This window comes from Rhinatrema bivittatum, chromosome 15 (genome assembly GCF_901001135.1).
Source record: "Rhinatrema bivittatum chromosome 15, aRhiBiv1.1, whole genome shotgun sequence".
Classification (NCBI taxonomy): domain Eukaryota; kingdom Metazoa; phylum Chordata; class Amphibia; order Gymnophiona; family Rhinatrematidae; genus Rhinatrema; species Rhinatrema bivittatum.
The window spans coordinates 73045158-73068257 of NC_042629.1; the positions used below are offsets into that span (position 1 = coordinate 73045158).

General features: G+C 41.9%; 1 protein-coding gene across 9 annotated transcripts in view; it reads right to left on the minus strand.

Annotated features, from left to right (window-relative positions):
- Window positions 1–23100, minus strand: part of PLCH2 (phospholipase C eta 2) — a 340028-nt gene that overhangs the window by 62597 nt on the left and 254331 nt on the right. For all 9 annotated transcript variants that reach the window (XM_029579065.1, XM_029579069.1, XM_029579064.1 and 6 more), the window contains 2 exons: window positions 12464–12557; window positions 1565–1768 (listed from right to left, as the gene is read on the minus strand). In XM_029579065.1, the coding sequence (XP_029434925.1) occupies window positions 1565–1768; window positions 12464–12557 (298 nt within the window). The remainder of the gene's footprint in view (window positions 1–1564; window positions 1769–12463; window positions 12558–23100) is intronic.

The following is a 23100-nucleotide window of genomic DNA, read 5'->3' on the forward strand; positions in this document are numbered from 1 at the left end:
CCGATTCTGACTGAGCTGGAAGCTCAAAAGAGCAAGAGGAAGCTGCCAGGGACGCCCCTCCTGTACCCCCCATTCCCAAAAGCAGGTCTACCACTCTGAGCAATGTAACGCAAGGCATTATGGGCATTCACCCGCCTCTCCCCATTTCATTGATCCTCCAATGGTAAATGATTGTCAAACAGAGCATCAGAAAATGATCAAAATACCCAAGAAGCCTAAAGCAAACATTTTTATTTTTAGACTTTGTAGTGGGGTCATTTTAAGAAGGAAGAAGTGGGAAAAAGCATATTTTATTTTGAGACAAATCAAAGGAAGATTCCTCTTAAAGAGGGAGAGCCAGCATGTCTACAAATTCAGGCAACCCAAAAGTTAAGTTTTATGGGTTTTTATCAACAAAGACTGCTTTGATGGTTTACGCTCATTAGTGGCTCCAAATCACATTCAATGGAGAGATTAAGACGACTTCCCTTACGCTTCTATACTTTCTGGTAAATTTTAAAAGGAATGTGCGTACTGCAGCACAAGAAAAAAATAAGTATGCGTGCATCATTTAAAATACTGTTGCGTGCAAAACTTGCACTCGGGGGAGAGAGAGAGAGGGCAGAAGCCTCTGTATAGGGTCAGTCTGACATTCGCTATACAGGTACCACCGTAGAGGGGCACTTTGAATGTGAATGGGTTTTCGGGAGGTGGGTAGGGTTTAGGAGAGGTGGTGTTACAAATCTACTCCTTTTCATCATTTATAAGGGCCATAATTCTTTACTGATGTCAATGTTACTATGAATACCTCTGAATATGTCTAACACCACCCCTCCTAAACCCAACCCACCTCTATTCAAAGTGCCCCTCTACGGTGGAACCTACATAGATAGTGTCAGACTGACCCTGTACAGAGCCTCGCGCTCTCTCTCCCCTGAGTCTGCAAGTTTATTTTAAATGCTACACGCGTACTTATTTTTATTTTGCTTGCGCTGCAGTACACACGTTCCTTTTAAAATTTACCAGAAAGTGTAGAAGCGTAAGGGAAGTCGTCAATCTCTCCATTGAATGTGATTTGGAACCACCGATGGCTCACTCGGGCTCTTTCTCTCTCTCTCTCCCAAGTCCGCAAGATATGCACGCAACAGTATTTTAAATGCTACATGCCGGACAGTGGCCCTAAGTCTATCCAGATAAACTTATCCGGCAAACTTTGACATAGCAGGGTATATTCCAGCAAAGTTTGCCGGATACGTTTATCCAGCTAAAGGCCAGATTCATTAAGGCTTTTCTCCCATTTTGTGTCTATGAGAAAAAAACCCCTTAGTGAATCAGGTACTAAGTTTGCTAGCCAGCTGGCAGCTGAAATTGGACCTGTGTGTTTTAGTATATCATTAAAATCTTAAGAGTTACGTACATGCTTAATCACCCTCCCCTTCTTGCTTAAATCTTTCTTATCTATTCAGGTCAATCTGTCCTCCCATCACTGCTGGAAGAACCTTCATAAATAACAGATAAGAACGTTTAGAATAAATTTGCGCTCGACAGATGCCAAGAAGTCTGAGCGATCATCCTGCGCTCTTACCTTCCACGCAGCGACAGCCCGCCTGCAGCACCCAAGCGTACATGTCTACCCTGGACTGGGACATCAGCTGGTCACCCATCAGATAGGTATTGTGGGAGGACGCAATGTAATAGTTACACAGTGGGAGGGACATGTCCTGGTTGATCTGGTAGTGCTCTGGGTTGAAAATGTCCCCCGCTGGACTCCGCGTGTAGTTCGTAAATCCTGTTGGGAAGCAATTGCATTCTGAATTAGCATTCATTTGAAATTCTTCCCGTCCTCTAGTAAAAAAAAATACCCCCCCCCCCCCCCAAAAACCCACAACTCTAAAGCTGGTCAGAAGCTCTGTTGGGTTAGTCGAATAAGAAAGTTGTCACCCGCTGGCGGTTTGTTGACCTTGTCTAACAGAGTTCTTAAGTTGACAACGGAACTAAGTCAGTGGAAGGCCCTGTTGGGAACCCTGTTCTGTTCGATAGGGGCCCAACAGGAGGAGGAGACCAGTGGAGCTGAAAATCGCTCAATAGTTCAGAGAGAAGGAAAGAAAGAGCTTTACAAAAGAAGATATTTGCTCCTTCAAAGGACATGCCACATTACACACTATCACTGCATAACCAAGAAACTGCATTGTAGGCTGAAATATTGCTGCAAAAATTTGTTAATCTAATGCATGGCACTAAAGTGATTTTCTTTTTTTTGGGGTCTATTAGTCTCTGGTGCCCACCAGAACAAAGCTCTGTAATTAAACTCAGGCTTTCTGATGTATTTTCCTTTGCTGTCATTCATGGGCTGTTTACAGCTCCCTTTAAGATTTCTCACCAGTTAGTGACTGGGGAGGTCTTTATCAGTAGGGCACAGTAGGGCCTCCAGCTATGTAATACATCTAGCACATTGTTAATGCCAAGCAGAATATTCTCCTGGCAGCAGCACGCATTTCTTTTCCTACCTTGTCCTTCAAATTAATACCATAACAACATAATAGATGACTGTAGATAGGGAGCAATTGGCTTCCCAATTTCTCCATTTGTTCCCGTCTACACTGCTCAATTCCAGCTATCAGCTGTACAAGCTTGACCACCTGCAGGATACTGCTTCCTATCAAAGTCAGCTTCGTCATTTTCCCTCCTTGGTCCTCCTACCATCCAGGGTAGATGAGCATTCAAGCTCCCACACTTAAGACACCCAGGCCTCTCCCTCTCTCCATGGATTTTACCCAAACTTTTAACCCTGTCCTCAACATTACCTTCTCTATATATCCCAAGAATGCTTAAATTCTGTCGTAAGACTGGTTTCCACCGCCTCCACTGGTAGACCTTCCCTTCAGCCAATGTGTAAAGAAGCATTTCCTCATATTTCCTCTTAGCCTCCCCTCCAGCTTCATATCGAGACTCCTCTGCCCTCGAATTTCTCTTGCTATGGCATTTTTGTATTGAGAGCAAAGAATTTTGAATATGGTGAGGAAGAACACGGCAATGGATTACTGCAAGGGCCCTTCTGCCATGTTCGAAGCAGACCCCTTTCTCCTGGTCCTCAGCTCAGCTGCCCCCCCCCCCCCCCCTCAAATTCTCCTGCCCAAATAATTTCTCGTATTCTTAGAAAACAGCTGAGGGAAGCAGAGAGAGCGAATCCCAAAATGCTTTACAGATCTGTTACCATTTTAATCATGCTTTCCATTGCATTTCTGCCCTAATGCTATGCAGTAACCATTCAAACCATCTCTGTGAAGGCCAACCTTAACAGACAAAATAGTCTTCCACTCTAAAGAGATCTTTCTTTGGACTAGATTAGAAACTTTTCTTCAGTAAAGCTAAATTACTTAGCCCTCCGTGAAAAGGCAGGAGTGCAGAATGTAACTTTTAAAATTAAAGTACTGACTATGTTTTCTTCAGCTTCAAAGTGGCCTTAAAATTATTGGCAGCCAGCCCCATGGATATGCAAAGTAGTTAAAACCAGTCAAATGCAGCTGCCCACAGCAAGAGAATTTAAGAGGAAAAGCAGGAGCAAAGTCCGATGTATTCTTCTCTCTGTTAAATCCAGATGATAAATTAAAGCATCAGGCGCATGGCCTACCTCTAACTCTTTTCTCAAGGGTCAATTTTTTTAATGTCACATTTGTGGGTTTTGCGCGTTTTTTGTCACGATTCAACAGCTGTGATGACAGAGCAGCGTGGCGAGCACTGCGGCACAAACCGGAAGTCACAACTTCATCCCTCTGCCTCTGTACAAGGCATCACCAGGAGAGAGCAATCGTAAAGCCAGATTTAAGGACAGGACACAAAATTAATAAATAAATACAAAAAAAAAGCCTGTAAGCCATTTTCTCTTGCACAGACTTTGAAAACGGAGTCATCCATTGGCCAAGGCTTTCATTTCTGACAACTTCTGGAATGGAGAATAAATTTCGACAGAAAAAAATCATACAAACAAAAAATCTTCTACTAAAAGCCTGGCAAAAGTGCATAGCATTGCGTTCTACACAAGTTCCCTACCTGCACAATACCAGGCCTGGCCAGTCTGTAGAAATGAGTCTGAAAATGTCAGCATGCTGGGGATTTATTTAAAGAGGCCATGTAATTGGTTTATTATTAATTGAGAATGCTTTTATGTAGCCTGCTGGGAATGCTGGAATGAGCAGGTAAGAAACGCTTTTACATCATAAATAGAATTGTTCCATGGGACTCTTTCATTTGCAGGAAACCAAATCCTTGGACAAAAAGGTTGCCCCGTTTCCAAACTTCCGCAGGTTTTCCTGACAACTAACCACCATACGGGGAAATAAACTAATAAATAGCAAGCTCTGGTGTCCGGTACTTTATTTATGGATGATAACCATTTACTGGGTTATAACTCAAATTCTGCACCAGTACCATTTTTACTTTATGTAGTGTTAAATCATATTTGCTTAATTTTTGGTTTTTTTTTTGTGCAATTAAAATCTTGAATGTCTCTAAATTAATCTATTTTCATAATCCCATAGCTCCCCCAATGTGAGCTTACTCAAAGCATGGAAACAGTGTCAGGCAGGCACGAGCTATTCTTTGGAGTTATTATTTCAACTAAGAAGTTGCCATCGAGAATTACTACTGCCCACAGCAGTTTACCAGTAAGTTCAACACCCTTAGACGTGAGTAAGGGACAGCTACATTTGACTGGTTTTAACCTACTTTGAATATCCATGGGGCTGGCTGCCAATAATTTCAAGGCCACTTTGAAGCTGAAGAAAACATAATTGTAATAGTTATCTAAAACCCTGTGTTGTGGAGCAGGCCCCTTCTATACATATTGTCATAACTCTATCATCGTTCAGACATCTCGGTTAGAATCTATTCATTAACATTAAATCAACAAATCTTCTCGCTTCTGCGGCAGAACAAAACTATTAGTTGCTCTGGATTAAGTTTCTGGCTTTGTGAGGAAGTGTCTGTATATAACTTTACAAAACTCAATATTTGATTGAATGTTGATTGTTTCACCCGTGAATGTTAAATTTTACATTTAAATAAAATGCACCCCATTTCGGTAGTTTATTGCTTCAACATACACTGCATTCTGCCAAACTTCTATTGCAGTCGCTCATTAACTTAACGACGCCTTTCACAGCATACGCATCGCTATAGAAGGGCTGCCCTTCCAAATATTTTGGCTTGGCCTAAGACATGCTTTTATAATCATAATCACTCTCGCTGTCCAATAAACAAGGCAGCTCCCAAGTGAAATAAAGCTTTCCCATTTCCTCAGTTTATTTCTCTGTTCGCTTCTGTCAACTCATTAACAGCCGGATCAATTATGTCACAGCATGAGCTGGAAAGAGAAATATATGAAGTAAAGGACTCTAAGACACCTTGCTTTTGAGCTGGGATATGATTCATGGTGGACAGCAAGCATCTGAGAATATTCTCTGATCTTCTCAAGCATCCTGCCGACATGAGGCCTGCTGAACTGTTAGACTTTTCCACTAATCCTTAGAGCAACCAAAATTGTCACCGTGTCTTATGGAAATTTAGGTCAGGGTGATTTTGACTCCAGATGCAGCTGTAAATCATTTTGGCAGATTACTTATCTAGAACAGAACAAGTCAGGTATAACCGAATATCTGCCCCATACCCTCCCATCCCCATCATCCTATTCCTGGGAAAAGAGCAGAATTAAGCAGAAAAGGAAAACCAGAAATGTACGTGTGCTATAAAGCAAGCCACTCACATACCCACAACTTTAAAAAAAAAAAAAAAAAAAAGAGTATGCAAATGTACAACTACATAAGGAGTTTAAAACGTAATGGAGGAGCCTGGGGTGGTTTAGCACCTCAAGGGATCTGAAGAAAAGAGGAACTATGATTTTCCTGGGAGCAGAAAAGCCGGTCCACCACTTGCCTGTTGCCGCGTGTACACTGTTCTGGTACCCAGAAAAAGGCTGCAGGAGAAGTTGATACTCCCCTATGCCAAATGGGTGGAGAAAGGTGCAGCCATGCCACCAAGCTGAAGCTCTGGAGTGGGGCTAGGGGAAGACTCACAGCACGGAGACTCTATTACTTTCCCTGACTGACCATATTATTAAAGGATTTGAGAAAGGACAATCATACATACTTGCCTTCCTTGACATCTCATCCGCATTTGACACCGTCAGCCATCCCATTCTTCTACAGCGATTAACTGAAATAGGCATTACAGGTGTTGCCCACAACTGGTTCAAATCCTACCTCAGCAACAGAGACTACAAAATTCAGCTAGGCAATCATGTATCCAATGCCATCCCCCTTAATCAAGGTGTCCCTCAGGGATCATCCCTCTCCTCTACCCTCTTCAATATTTACATCCTTCCCCTCTGCTACTTCCTTTCTAGCCTAAATCTCCCCCATTACATATACGCTGATGATGTTCAGCTGCTCATACCCATCACTGACTCCCTTTCGAAAACCATGGATTTCTGGAATGATACCCTCCAATCCATAAACAATCTCCTTTCTTCCATCCACCTAGCCCTTAACACAACTAAAACTGAAATCATGCTCATCTCACCCCCCAACCACTCGATCCTCCCCCCTCTATCACAGTTCAAATTTTCCCAACAAGTCCGTGATCTGGGAATCATCCTCGATGAGCACTTTACACTGAAGAAATTTATCAACAATATACTTAAAGATGGTTTCTTTAAACTCCATACTCTGAAAAAACTTAAACCCTTACTGCATGCCCCTGATTTCCGGACAGTGCTTCAAACCACTATCTTTGCCAAAACTGACTACTGCAACTCCCTGCTCCTCGGCCTTCCTAACAACGCCATTCATCCCATTCAAATTCTGCAAAACACAACAGCCCGAATCTTGACCAACCTACGCAAACATGACCATATTACACCTGTTCTAAAAGATCTACATTGGCTCCCAATAGCATCCCGTATACAATATAAGGCGCTCTCTCTCATCCACAAGGCTTTATACCATCCTGAAATGAACTGGTTCAATGAATCCTTCCGCTTACACCAGTCTAATAAGCCTACCAGACATGCACATCTCGCAACCATGCCTATCCCCTCTCCCAAACTCCACAAACTAACCTCCACAAGAGCCCGTGCACTATCCATCGCCGGGCCGACCCTTTGGAACACAATGCCAGTTGAACTACGGCAAGAGGAATGCCTGAAATCCTTCAAGCGGAAGCTTAAGACCTGGCTATTTGCCAAAGCATACACCTAATCTCCTCTCTTCCTTTCCACGGCCCCCCTTTCGGTACCCCGCTTTTGCCCCATCCTTCTTCTTTCCGCCCCCCTACTCCCCTTTCTCCCCCTTCTGCTCTCCACTCCCCCCTCCCCCCCTAGTATTCCTAAATCCCTTTTCTTTCAGTCTCTCAACATTGTACATATGTATATAATTGCAATTCTTGTTTAATATTTAATGCAATTTATCCCATGTTCTCTTACCCCTTTATTCCCTTGTTAACATGTTTTATTTGTTCAATGTAAAGCGCCATGCATGGCGTATGTTTGCGTTACACTGTGAACCGATGTGATATCCTGGATGAATGTCGGTATATAAAAATGTTTAAATAAATAAAATAAATAAATAAATAAGACTGTGGGAGTTAAGCTGTCAATTGCACACTGCTTGTCCATCCCCAGGGAGAAGGGATGGCTTTAGTGTAACATTAGCCAGACAATTTAATTACCGTGATAGATAACACTAAGCAGGCAACCTAACACATTCACAGGGGGGGCAAACAAATTTTACAATTAATTAGATCAGCGGCAGTACAGATTGGACTAAGCCAAAAAATATATATGGAAGGTCACATTATGAAATGTAACCATCAGGAATTCCAGTGAATCGCAGCATTTGAGAGGCGACTTAAAACAACCAACAATGCCTCTCCTTCAAAACCATCTAGACTATGAGACATCATGACGGAAATGACAGAATACTAAATTATAAAAGGGTCCTGGACCATCAGTCTTGAATTCTGATTAGCTGAAAACATTTCATGCCCTTTGGAATAATGCTTTTGGCAAGCTCCTTTTTTTTCTTAGTATTTTCTAATTATGCTAATATTTAAAATAATTTTTAACCCGTTCCCTCCTCAACTTGAGTATGATAATTGTTGGAGTAATGGAAGGTGAGCAAGGTAACAAGATTGCAGACCCTGAACAAGGTCATTCATTACTACTTTAAAGAGTCATTAGAGAGGCAGGTCTGAATTGTAATGAGCTTGGATAATTCTAGGCAGAGAAAATACAAACTAGATTTGTAGGGGGCAATATGCAGCCGCTGAGCGGCTCAGCTAGTGAGCCAGATAAACATATCTGATTAAACAGCAGGGTATATTCAGCAGCAAGGTCACAACATCCCCAACTCCTGCGGCTAAATTCTATTCTAGGCAGATAACTCATTATCTAGCTGGAATTTAGCTGGGTAAGTCTTTAAATATGCCAGTTCATCCATTCAAAGGCTTGTAGTTTTTAATGGCGATTACCCATTGGATTGACCCAGGAAACCTTCAAGCAGTTCAGCCCAGACTAAATTATATTAATAAACTGTGTTAGTGATACAGGTTAATAGTAACAGTTCATGGTTCAAGGTCCATATGGCCTTGAACAAGTCACTTAATCCCTCTAAACAGTCAACCCTTTTCTTCTTACATGTACCTTCTCTTCCAGCTATTTCTGTGGTAGAGTGTGTCGGCTCATTAAATAATGTCAGGTGGATGCTGCCCTCCTGTTCCCCGTCCCACACCCATTCCATGTTTGATCCCACATCTCTACTTTCCCACTACAACTGGGACCTGAAGATATATGGAAGGTGTGGTGTCAATCTGAATGTCTTCCCTCTTCTCCCAGCTTGATTAAAAGGAGACTTAACTAACCATAAGGTCTAAACTCATTGTCCCCCATTGTTTCTATTTCCATCCCTGTGCAGATGGTAAAGACAAAGATCATGAATCAACATTATGAGTAGAATTCTGAAAAGACAGCGAGAGACATTTTCACCGAAATAATAAATGCGAGGCTGTCTGTACCAGGTCAGGTTACTTAAGCAACACCCCCTTCCACCCACCGCTAGGAATATTACAGTTTCATCTTGAGGGCAGTGAAGTATTAATGAAGAGACATGCACCAGTGGACTGCACGGTCTACACTGGTTGCCTCTAATTGCAATTTTAATGCATGTTAGGTTGTCCTGCTAAATGACAGGAGCTAGAGACTCTGTGACTTATGAAACACAAACCAAGACCGAGCTGTAGCTGGATGCAAGCTGTTTTCCAAAACAGCATTCTGCCATTATTCCAATTAATGCCGTGACCTTGTAAGGGCAAATGCTCTTAAACCATGAAAATCAAAACACTGGATTAGGTAGGAAACATGGATGGGAAAAGCGTGGCAGGAAAACAAAGAACTTCAGAGATTGTACAAGGAAAAGTCAATTGCATGAACTGTTGAATTGGGATGTGACTCCAGTCTCCCTGCCTGCCTGCGCACCCCAAGTGGTGCAACCCTTGGGGCGGTGATAAGACTTCCAAGCCCTAGCAGCCACACTCCTCGGAGTGGTGCACATTTTAGAAGAGCCACAATGCCCTTCTATTTCTTTTTTAAGCACACAAGATAAAGAGAGTATCAAGCTCAATGACAGAAAGGCTAATTTCAGGGGCCAGCATAAAAACTACGACCTCTCATGGTTTCTGCTTTGCATATTTCCACTGGGTCTACGTTCCACCACCTCTGTTTATGTAGGAATATATTTATTAACCATCAAAATGGGTCAAGCTGGTGTTGGATCCACTGAATGCGCACAGCACCCAAGATCTGGAATAAATACGCAGCATGGCCTGGCAGGTGGAACCCCCCTCTTGATCTACACTTGGGGTCCCATTTGCCACAGGATCCCTCGCTCACTATCATGCAGGATGCTACAAGGCTGAAGATTTCTGCGGCAACCAGTGGGCTCACTTGTGATCAACACTGTGAAAAGAAGTCGAGTTTGCTCAATGGCACCCGCAGGTTTGCTGGAAAGAATCTATAACCTTTGGAACGAGCCCTGTGCGAGTCTAACTACGAGTTCCAGTGCATCCAAAATGTCTTTCTGACAAAGGAGAGAGCGCTTCTTAAATAAATCAATCCATCACACGTCTACAGTACAACTACCCGGTCCTGGCACAAGCAGAAACTCATTTTACCGAGATTCACTGAAAAAAAGAGAATCTTGATGGCTAAAGTTTAATCGGTTTTCCACAAACACAAGCAAAGGAGAGAAAAAAAAAACAAAACTCAACCTGAGCAGGGAATGAATCTCCATTTGAATTTGTAAATCCCGTTCAATATGGAAGACTCAACATAGCAGCAGCAATTACACAGTGAACAATGCGAATCCATGCCTGCCCATTTCACAAAATGGGACGAAACAGTCGGCAACTTTATCATCTACCTATGTCAGTCACATGAGCAGTCTCTAAACTGCTGAATATAAAACACAAGATTTGTTGCTCCCAGGAAATATATATTTTTTTAGTTCTCTGCCAAATAGTTGTATCTCCTTCTACCAGTGGTACATCAGGAGAGGGAAGAAGATTTGTCTTAAGAAGCCACGAATTCTTCATTTCCCTGGGAATTCTGAGGCACATATTCGGAAGTGGCAATATTTGAAGCCGAATGCGGCTAAACTCTAAACGCATAATGTGGGGTGCTCCAGGTCGGGCGGCAGGCATCACAGGGCAGGCCAGAGTTAGCTGCATAAGTTATGCGGCTAACTCTGGTTGTGCCCTAGGGCTGTCCTAAAGTTAGCCGGATATATTTATCCGGATAACTTTAAGATAGCCGGATATATCCAGCAGGGTGGTTGCGCTGCTGAATATCCTGGTTAAGTTAGTCAGATAGGAATATCCTGCTAACTAGCCGTTCCATGGCTGAATATGGACCCCTTATACCCCTAAATAGCCTGAAAATAGGGCTCCCATGTCCAGAAGCTCTGCTGTGTCCCCGTGCTCTCTGTCTACAAAGCTATTCATGTCCATGGTCAAAACCAAGACACCCACGTTGAAAAGCAGAAAGAAATGTAGGGCTAAAATAATGTCTTCTGTTTCACCAGGGCATTCCACCATATTCTTGTGTACACTCCATTACTAATTCTTTTATATTATTGTACTTCTTTGTATTTTCGTTTTCCTGTGCCTTGGGCACATTGGTGGTGAGGTGCATTATAAATATTTTGCTATTTTACATCTCCATATTCTGGGCTGGATGTATGAGAGGGTTTTTCCCCATTGTGCGTCTTCGAGAAAAAGGCTTAATCCATAAGTTCTCCCATAGTCAGTCTTGGCTCGAAATAGTGCAATGCATTTTAGATCTACAGAAAGGCACTAAAAGAGGCTCTTCCATCACCTGTAAGCACAGGATAGAAATTTCACAACCAGGGGGGGCAGGATATAATGTGGGGTCCAATGTGGCTCCATAATACCACAGAAGTTTGCCCAACAGACAAACATGTAGGCATTTTAGATGTAAATATGCAAAAGATTTCTTGCATAAAAGCTCAGTAGATTTAGAAGTAAAAAAAAACTACTAATATGAGGAAGATACAATTCTGTTTTGGGTTTTTTTTAACCATTCCACCATACAAATTGGGAGAATTTCTATCACAGGAATAAATCCTAGCTCGTTTCACCAGAGAAGTGGATGCTTTTATGCTCCTGCAAACATGCTGGGACTGAGTGATGCATTCACCTGCATCGCATAAACACAGAGCAGATGTCAGGGGCAGGAAGAGGATGTGGGGAACATTCCCCACCAATATGGTATAACCATACAGAATGGTTACTGAAGGGGTCCCCCAGCATGCCAAACTTGCTAAAAATAAATAAGCATTTTCACCTCATTTGCTCTTAGACTGTATAGCTAGGGGTAACAACGAGGGAATATTCTGCTTTTTGGTTCAGAAAACTGGGAATTATTTTTACTCTGATCATCTGAAATATACTGTCAGCACCCATTTCAAAGAACGGGTTTAAGTATGTCCCACTTTTCCTGCAGAAAATGTCCTCTTCGACTGCCGTCAGAATCTTGGCAGCTTTTCAGAGTCGACACTGAACACAGTGTGCTATCGAGAACAGACGTCACCCATGGCAGCACAAAAGTACTGTATATCTTAATCTACAGAAACAAGGAATGGAAAATAGCACCTAATTTGTTTTCATAATGCTACCACTATTTTGTCCATAGGGATTTAAATTAAATACTGTTACTTGTGAAATGATCATACCGTCCTTAAAAAGGTACCAAGCACTATCCAGTAATACTCACACCTAATCTTTAGTCAGCGCTATCCTGCCCTGTGCCTTCAAGGAAATATAATTATTAGTGATTATTCATTATTCTAGCCTGCTGTCACCAATCCAAAAAAAAAAAAATGTTCTCACAACATATGGAAAACATACCGCAACTTACCATCGATCCCAAGGACGCCCTGGTTTTTATTCTCTGGACACGGTTCAAACTGATTAACAATTTCTAAGCAATACTCTTTGGTTACGTTGGCCATCTGTAAAAAAGAAAAGGCGTGAGTACATACAAGACGCATCAACTAAAGTCTCATCCCATAGGGTTTCATGGTTCCACACCAGTGCTCAAAACTCCCCCCATCCCCCTCTCACTAATTGCCCAGTTACCTTCTCATCCTGCTAATCACCACCAGGGTCGGTATGAACCCAACGAGATCCTGTTGCCACCGGTCTGGCCACTGCTAACACAATATCGATGCCTATGTTTGCCCAGTAGATCATTTGATTTAGGGAGAATTAACGCCCCCCCTCCTGCCCACACTGGAGTACTTTTAATGACATGCTTTCTGTGTGTGTCTTTGTATCTGTTAAAGTTAGGCTACAGAATTCTGAATGGGGGGACGGGGCCATTCTTTAAAAAAAAAAGCTGGTCTCATTAGCTACAAAATATGACATTTCTTGGAGGTCATTTAATGCAGGAATTGCAACTGCTGGCAGTGCATCATTTTTCAAGTCAAAGCTTTGTCTCTCAATGTAAATAGCTATACACCGTACAAAAAAAAAAATAAAGTGAGAAAACAATATATACAAATAGCACCAAAATGTACTTAGTGCTTGAATAATGTCACTAGAGACCTACTGAAGCCATCAAGCAGAGCTGACAGCAGAAAAGCAAAGGCTGGCCATTTTCAAAAACTCAACAGATGTTAGGGATCACTTTTGCTAAACTAAGAGTGCTTTATTGAACTTTCATTTCAAAGAAAAACAAGATTGGAAAGCTATATTCCATGGAGCACACACATTTCCAAAGGCTATTTTTTTTTTTTTTACCTCTAGAAGTTATTATTAAGGGACTTAATGCACTCAGTGTGATGGGGGAGAGGGTGGCTGCAGGGCATGTGTGCGTGCTGCAGTCACACGGGGGCTATGCATGTGCTGGGCTGCGTCGGAGGGGTTTATGTATGAGTCTGTTTATTGAAACATTGCATAATAGTTAGTTAGCAACAGCCTGATTTAGTATATCTGTCTTAACTCAGGCAAGATACAACATTTTTATTACAAAAACACGCCAAACTTCCCCCAGTACTTCCCAAAGCCAAGATATTAACACCAAAGATTGTATGGTGGAGAACAATCAAAGAGGCAGGTCATTAACAATCAAACCCCTCGCAATAGGAGATGACGAATTCAAATGGGACTCCCATCATTTCACAAAATTCAATTTTGTCAACATATTTATCCAATAGACTCATTTGATGTATAACATTTCTCAATTGTGTCAAGGTCGGAGGTTCAGCGGACGACCATTTCTGCAGGATACATTTCGTAGCCAGCAAGATTGTCACTCTGCACCACCATTTAACATATTTACTAGGAAATGTGATGACTCTCATGTCATCCCATAAAAATATATTAACCACCAGGGAAAAGGTAATACCACTCAGCCTGCGAAGATAGCGTTTGACTGCCATCCAAAATCTGTGGATTTCAGAACATGTCCAGAACTGGTGCCCCAAAGTGCTATCTACCTTCCCACACTTAAGACAGCACCCAGAACTCACTATTCCTAGTCTTTAAGCTATCTTAGATGGAATAATACAGAATCTATGAAGGAACTTGAATTGAAGTTCCTTGAGAGTAATATTAACAGACAGAGACTGTAGTCTCAAAGTACCCTACATAATATGCTGACGTCAGCCTAGTCCCCAATTCCCTATTCCAACCCTCCACTAAGATGCCCCAGTTTTGGTTGGGTTTTTGCTTACGGAGTAATTTGTACCAAAAGGAAATCGTATGCCAACTTGGATCGTCTAAGTCAAGAAAATCTGAAAGAAGTTCCCATGCATAGTTGTGAGGATCAGGCAAAGACAGCGACTTGACTGTAATAGGCAAAAAAATGCTTCGAGTCAAGAGCAAAGTCTTCTTGTAAAGCTTGAAAAAAGTGCAGATTATTCATATCATCAACTACCTGACCCACAGTTTAAATGCCCTTATCATACCGGCACTTAAATATTTTATTCTGCATGTCAGGACTGAAATCTCTATTACCTAAAAAAGGCAAATAATGATTAACCTGTCGATGTAAGCCCATCTTGTGGCAAAACCATCGCTAAGCATGAAAAATAGGGTGGATGAGCACACTAGTCTGAAGATGTACTGGAAGCACATGTTTAGTTTTATGTAAAATATAGCACAATTCTAATAGCTTGTTTCTAAGTTTTTTGATTATCAATGCATATAATATATAGAATCCATTATCCAATCGCCAATATGGCGCAAGTTACAGGCTATATTATACATCTTAATATCAGCTAGACCCAGTCCACCGTGCATCTTAAGACACTTCAATTTTATGAAAGCTTAATGGGGTTTCAAACCTTTCCAAAGAAACTGCCGCATTTGTTTATTTATGTCCGCAAGTTCTTTCTTTGTCCAATAAATAGGGAGTAATTGCATCAAATATAACCACTTAGGGAGAATCATCATCTGATACAATGAAACTCTCCTGGCCAAGGATATCGGAAGGTCCATTTTTTAAATTGATTACAAGTGCACTTCCACGTAGACTCAAAGCTTGCACTTTCTCTGGAACCCAATGAATCAACACACCCAAGTACAGTAATGAATCTTCCACCCTCAGGATGGGAAAATCCTTCGTCACCCAAAGTGGAGCTCCAGTTTAGTTAACAAAACCTGAGATTTACCTAAATTCAATTTTAACCCCGCCGCCTCACCAAAGGCATCCGACTCCGCTAATGGCACCACCCAAGAGGCTTGCATGTCACTGAGACGGACCAAGATATCATCCATGAAGGCAAGCAGTTTAAATTGTGCCATTTCCCCTGGCCTCATTGAGATCCCTTTAATGTTGTCATTCCCTCTGATCTTATTTAGTAAAGGCGCCAAAGAAATAAGGAATAAAAGTGGAGATACCTCTTTGGAGCTCAATGGGGGCAGAGGGAATTCCATTGACTAGCACAGATGCCAAAGGATGATGATAAAGAACTTCCACGACCTTACGAAAATATCCTGCAATACCCATCCTGACCTATACCATAAACATAAAAATCCAACTTACCCAATCAAATGCCTTGTCAGCATCAAAACTGATCAGCAGCGAGGGAATTCCCCACCACTGGCAAGTCTCCAGTGAGGCCAGGATCTTACACACATTTAGAGATGAACTTCTTTTCTTAACAAATCCCACCTCATCATTCTTTATTAGATGTGGCAGAACTCTAGCCAGTCTGTTGGCCATGATTTTAGCTAAGAGTTTATAATCAAAATTTAATAGACAAATCGGTCGATAAGAGACTGGGAAGGTAGGGTCTTTATTAGCTTTGGGAAGTACAATACTATAAGCCAAATTAGAGGAGTAAGGTGAGTGCCCTCGATCAACAATATCTTTAAATACTGCACTCAGAGGCAACACTAATTGTGTGACTATTACTAATATTTTAAAAAATTCCGACGAATATCCATCGGGACCAGGGGTTTCGAGTAATTTTGCCTGTTGTATGCCTTGAGTATTTCTTGAGCTTGAATAGGCATATTAAGTGATGCCAACTGAGAGTCTGTCAAGTGGGGAAGGTCAGAAGACGGCAAATAATCTGCCGTAAAAGCCTCAAGGACCCGTTCAGCCGAATACAAAGTTTTATAATAAGCATGAAATATATCACTAATATCATTAATAGAGTTAAGCAATTTTCCTTGTAAGGTCCGCATCATAGAAATCTCTCTCTTCCCTCCCCAAGATTTGGTCATATTAGCAAGTAATCTCTCAGACCTCTTCTCATAATGATAACACTTAGCTTCGTAATACCAAAGGGTTTTCTGTGCCTTCTGATGCAATATGGAATTTAGCACATATTGTGTGCTGACCAATTTTTCCCTATTTTGTTTAATCGGTTTCATTTCATAAATCAATTTAGGCTCTCTCAACTGTCCCTCAAGTTGCTGAATTTGGGAAATCAGGGCCCTGTTTTTAGCCACAACAAAAGCAATGATCTCCCCTTGCAGTACCACTTTAGCGATTTCCCAATATAACAGTGTTGGCACTTATGTTCTACGATGTTGTGAACATATTCTTCCCATTTTTTTTTAGTGAAAAAGTTCTAAAACCAGCATCCCCATATAACTATTTTGGAAATCTCCTGATCCTAGAAGCAATAATCGGACAGAATTCCTGCAAATCCAAAGTCACCAGTGCATGGTCAGTTATTTCCAGCGACCCAGTATCCACTCGCATCACCTCAGCAATATCAATATGCCTCATTAAAAAATAATCTATTCAAGAACCTGTTCCATGGGTTCTCGAAATGTGAGTATATTCAACATCCGTTGGGTGGAATATTCTCCAAATGTCCACTAGACCTAATGTGCTATACACATAGGACACACCTCTTGTCACAAGATCCCCCACTCCTGGGCACCCTAATGTCCTGTCCAATGCCGGGTCGAACACACAATTGAAATCACCATGTGTCTGAGGGATTTATAATTGTGTTCCAGATGGTGTTGGGGTAGGTGCACGAGTTCTAACCACTGGGCCAATATATGTATATGTGTGTGTGTGTGTGTGTGTTGGAAGGAGTGAGTGTGGGTGTGTGTGCACGCCATTGCCATCTTCTCTCACACGGAGTTTTACATGCATAAAACTTCCTGGCTTTGGGATTTTAAGCATGTGATTTCCATCCAGTGATGCTTAAACTGTTTATGCCTGTACAGAAGACGAAAGGATGCAGAGACATATTGCTGTCAGACTTGCAAGGTGTTACTACAGTACTTCACTGCAAAGGACACCTAAAACTGAAATTCCTCACAGCACATCAGAGGCCATTCATCAAAAAGCAATTAATTTGTTGCATACCTCACGTTATCCAACCTCTCGGTCCTCGCAAAGGACCTTAATCAGAGTTGCAAGAGCATGCCTACCATTTCACGAGTATAGCGTTAAAGACGTGACCTTCCATCTCAAAACAGCTGCACTTCACTAACCTCGCCTGTGAGTCTCAACTGAGCTGGATCAGGACCTGATTAAATACAAGTCTAGATCAGAAACAGTTTGGTGCTACCAGGTCAAACCAAATAAACAAATAATTTCAGCTAACCAACCCCTAACAGCAGTGATCAAGTACAAACATATTCAAATAAGGGGGAAGGCCTACATCGGAACATAGTAAATGACATCAGGAAAGGACCCGGCTGGTCCATCCAGTCTGCCCAGCAAGATTATTTTATTTCTATTTATTTATTAGGGTAGTAATTGCCGCTCTGTGCAGGTCGCCCCTTTTCTTCATTTTCATTCTTTAACCACTAGGGATCCTCTGTGTTTAATCTACACCCTTTTCAATTCTATTATCCGTGTCTTCACCACCTCATGCAGGAGGGGGCATTCCATGTGTCCGCCACCCTTCCCATGAAGAAATATTTCCTGGCGTTCTTCCCGAGTCGTCCCTCTTGGAGTTTTATATCATGATCCCCTAGTTCTACAGCTTTCCTTCCGTCGGAAAAGGTTTGCTGGGTGCGCATCAATACCTTTCAGGTATCTGGGTATCTGAAGGTCTACATCCTATCTCCCCTGCAGCTCCTCCCCTCCTCCAGGGTATACGTATTCACATCCTTCAGCCTTTCCTCATAAGTCTTCCGATGGAGACCCCACCATTTTGGTTGTCCTTCTCTGGCCGGCCTCCATCCTATCTCTGTCCCTTTTGAGATGCCGTCTCCAGAACTGAACACAGTACTCCAGGTGAGGCCTCACCAAGGACCTGTACAAGTACAAGGGCATTGTCACCTCCTTTTGGCTCTCTCTATGCAGCCCAGCATCCTTCCCACCTTAGCCACCACCTTCTCACATTGCTTTGCTAACCTGATTTACCAATATTATTTTGTACCAATACTCCATTCTGTTAGCTGAATGCTGTGAACCATTTTGTTTAAAATAACACGTCAAAAAATTTATTTTCTTGCTCTTCTGTGCTACATGAGCTAACAATAAGCTTTTTCCAAATCTGGAAGTCTACTCCAAAAATTTTGAAATTATTTTGCGAGGTAACATTACTCCAAACATGGAAATCCAGAACCAGGCAGGATGTAAGTATGCCTGGCAGCTATGGTGTAATTAATGAGCTTCTGCTAGAATCTGGGATTCCTGTGGGAACTTACAGGCTTTATCTTAAAATTATATGGGCTTTACAGCACAGGATGGACTCTACTTACACTCCTAGCGAGGTAAACAAAATGAATTGGTTCTTTTGCTCTGATCAAGACAATATCGGATAAAATAGTGGGGCCGAATAGAAATAAAAGATTACCAAATAATAACAAAAACTACATTAGGTGATACATTTTCTTGACTATTTATTTATTTATTAGTCCAATAAAAAGCATTAAGTTAGTCAAATGGAAAGGCATCGGCCTAATGTCTGTGGGCACTTTATACCCACAATTTTTAGCACACGTGTTTGAAGAGCATTACTCTGCTTCGACAATTTCTGTGTGTATACACACACACCGCACGTGCAGAGTGCCCTAAGCAGGTGCCAATTCCTGCAAGTAAATTCGCGTGCCTGCTTTCCAAAAAGTGAAAAATAAAAAAAAGTGCGGCCGTAGATGCATTGCCCACGCGATTCCATCCACAGCAATGCCTGCCGCAAGTGCGGGGGGAAAGCACGTGCATGGTGGGGCTTCACACGCACTATCGCACCCACAACCCCCCGACTGATTTGCAATGTGTCATTTAGCTGCCTGAAACAGCGCTTCACGCGTGTAAGTCACTTTGAACATCAAGTTTTACATTTGCTTCTCTGCAAGTTTCTATCAGAATCAACCAAATATTGCCCCATAGTCTTTGGGAACTCGCTTTGGAACAATATTCCTCAGATCCTGCAGATATGGAAGGGCAAGAGAAACACGACTCAAGTTCTCATGATTGGGTTTTAAGCTGGAATAGCATGCACAAGTCACTGATGTGTGGTAAAAGAAGAGATTGTTTGTTTGTTTCCTGGCTCTTAAAGATACTTTCAATTTCTTTTATTTAACTAAAACGTTTGCCTGACACCTAATCCTTTTTGTTGGAGGGTTTGTGGTGGGGTATTTGGGTCCTATAGATACGTTGTGGTCCAGCTACTGGTCATCATTTGGTTGCCTTGACTAAAGTTTGACTTTTAGGTCAATGGGATAACCAACTGTTCTGTTCTTTCGATTCCAAAAATGTGATGCTGCTCTGGAATACTAAATCAAAATTTAGCCCATGGAAATGGCAGATTAGCAGGATCAGGCCTATTAAAAGGCTCCCAAGGCGATGGAATCTGGGGTCCTCAGTGGGCACAACATGCCACTAATGAAAACTTTTTTGCTGGAATATTATGCTTATTTTGTGTTTCCTTCAGTGTTAACATCAATTTCTTGTATCTGTGAAATAAGAAATACTATGAATTAAAAAACAAAAATAAAAAAAGGCTTCTTCACTGCAAGCTACTGATCAGATAATGGGCTTCTGTAATCCATACTGCCATCGCTTCCTGCTGTTACAATTGCTTTGCTTCTTGTAGTAACTGAACAATAATAGGGTATTTGAAACATGTTGTCAGCCTTCCACTGGAAGGTCTCCTCTCAACACGACAAAAAATGCATTTTTCTAACAGAACGTCAGGAATGTTCTTCTAAAAGCCACATTTATCAGATTAAGACAAAAGAATAAGCAGCCTACAAAAAAAAGCAGAGAAACAATAGGCTAGGATGGATTTAGAGAAGCATGAGCATGGGGAACTTAGGCAATACTCTTGTAATATAATAAAATGACAATACTCTTACTTAGGCAATACTCTTGTAATATAATAAAATGACCTGGGCACCATATTTCCATTGACCTCCTCACGGTGAGGAAACTAAGCCTAAGCTGGGGCAAATGTCCTATGCAGTGCTTTTCAAGGTCATTTCCACAATGGCAAGGATAATCTTGTCAAGGGTCCATCAGGCCCAGCATCCTATCTCTTGTCAATGGCCAGTCTGGATCATTAGGAAGTAGCCAGCAGATCCAATTCTGTGTTGCTTGCTCACTCCCAGGGGTAAGCAGTGACTTCCCCCAAGTCCACCTGGCTAATAACTGTTCATGGACTTTTCCTCCATGAACTTGTCCAAAACCTTTGTAAACCCAGTCATGCTTAGATGCCTTGACTACATCCTCTGGCAAGAAATTCCACAGCTTAATTGTGCATGGAGTGAAAAAGAAAACCAACAATTCTGTTTTTCAATCTAGGGATCTGAGGAATCTATGGATGAGGAGCAGAAGTTGTGGAATTCCATCAAACCACCAAGGGAAATCCATGCCAAGTCACAGAGGCACCGGACTATTCCTTGCTCTTCACTAGTTGATGGACTTGCATGGTCATTCAGTCAGCATGGAAATAGGAAATGCCAAATAATTTTCTGGATATTAACCGCAGTACTCCATGTTTCTCCCCCCCTCCAGGGTGAATTTCATGGGGTCCTATCACAAGATCAGAGTTGGGTGTCTCTGAAGACAGCACATGAGATTATGGGAGCTCAGACTACTGAGATAGCATGGGGGGAAATGGTTGAGCATCAGGACTTCTGGAATAAGAGGGTCTTTGAGCCCATGACTATCTGAGCAGCAAGCAGCTAGAATGGATGGGTCTTATGATTGCTTAAACAACCTGAAGATGTGAGTACATGGAATCTGAGAACAATAAAGACTAAGAATGTCTTGTTACTGTTTTCCCCTATCTTTGGCTTCATATGTTGTTAGATTCAGTGTTATAAATGACCAGACATATCAGAAAAAGCTAATAGGAAGTTCACGAATGCTGCAACTAACACTGTGGGGGGGAAAAAAGCCAACAAAATTTGAAGTATTTTAAACTATTAGGTCCATATTTAGAAGCTCAGAAGATATCCAGCTAAATGAATATTTGGGTACTTAGCAGGCTAACAAGTTAGGTGGCTATCTTAGTTGGCTAAGTCTGGTCGGACCAAAGAGCTGTTTTTTATCCATCTAACTTTGCTATCCGCACAGTGACTGAATATTGACCTTTGACCGTCCTCTCTAGTTCTGCAAGCCTTGCTCCACTGGAATATGGTGTCCGCAGCACATACTTGCAAAACTTAACAAGAAGTGGAGATGCTGGCATTCTCTTCCAATATTTCATTAAAAAACGGGTTGCACAGAGGAGACAGATATTAGCAGATTGATCAATTCCTCCAAAGAAAGCAAGCCATTCACTGCAAATGTAAACAATATCAACATTGTGTGCATAGTTCCAAGAAGAAATCTCTTTATGATTATTTCATTTTAAAAAATGTATAAGCAGCATAATCAGTATCAGCATACAATAAAAACGGTGTACAGATAATGCACACACAATTAATTACTATTAGATAATTTTCTACCTTTTTCTACCACTACAATCCATTTCTTTTTAAGCTGTTTTCCCCTTCAAATGCTCTTCCAATACATTTCCCTCAGTTTGTGAATTTTTATTTTAATTCACTCTACTCCCTCTGCGGATAACAAAAGCACAGTGTTTAATGCACATCAGCAATACATGAAAGATAGCATTTCACCTCCGAAGCAAGCTACGTTTCCTGCACTTTCTTTCAAGATTTTAAGCATGCGATATTCATCTCAATGAGACCAGTGCCAGCCCTGGTGTAGCCGTGTAATGTGCCGGGCCTCCAAACACTGGGAGCCGCGCAACTCGACTGCATATAAAACACAAAATAACGAAGGTATTTAAATGGCAGAAGTGAGGAGATGACGTCGCTCGTCTGCCCATCTCGAGGAGGGACGGTGCTGCAGACAGCTGTGAGATGCCAGATGGCCAAATCACCAATCCCCCAAAGCAGTCACAGTGCAAAGTCAGACAGAGCAGAGATGAGCACATCCCTATCAGAGGAACATTCGCTAAATCTGCAGTAGGTCTCGGTGGGACAGAGCTGAATATCTTTTTAAGCAGCTTCCTCCTTAGTCAATCAGGGCCTAAGCTGGCTAAAATAGCACTGTTTCAGCTGCAGCCCGAGAGCATGAAGGGTTGAATACCTTCAGATGTGGGCATTAGGGGCTGCCCCAGTGGCTGTGGGTGACCTAGGTTCAACCTCTGCTCCTTGAGCCGGCCAGGAATTCTGCAGAGGCAGCGGCCGCAAGTCCCGCGGTCAGAAGGAGCGTCAGGAATCGCTCAACAGCACAGCCAAGGACTTGGAGGGATTCACAGTCCAAGGCCCCTTAGCCAAGGGCTGTTTGCTGCAGTGTCTGGGCTAGGAGGGAGCAGGAAGAGGATTAAAAATAGGGGAAAATAAGGATCATGGTTGAGGTGGAAGGCAAAAGGAACAGGAGGAAACTGCTGAAACATTAAAAAAAAAAAAACAACTGAAATGAAATAAAACAATAAATTTAGCCACTTCCAGGATTCAGGAATTTTGCAGAGCTGAAACCTCCTTTTTTTAAATTTCTCCATGCATAAAATAAATTTCTTTTACGTGCTGTCAAGTGTTTATTGCAAATGGTATAACACATCAACCTGTGGCTCTGCTGCTCATGAACAACCATTAGTTATAAGGAACATG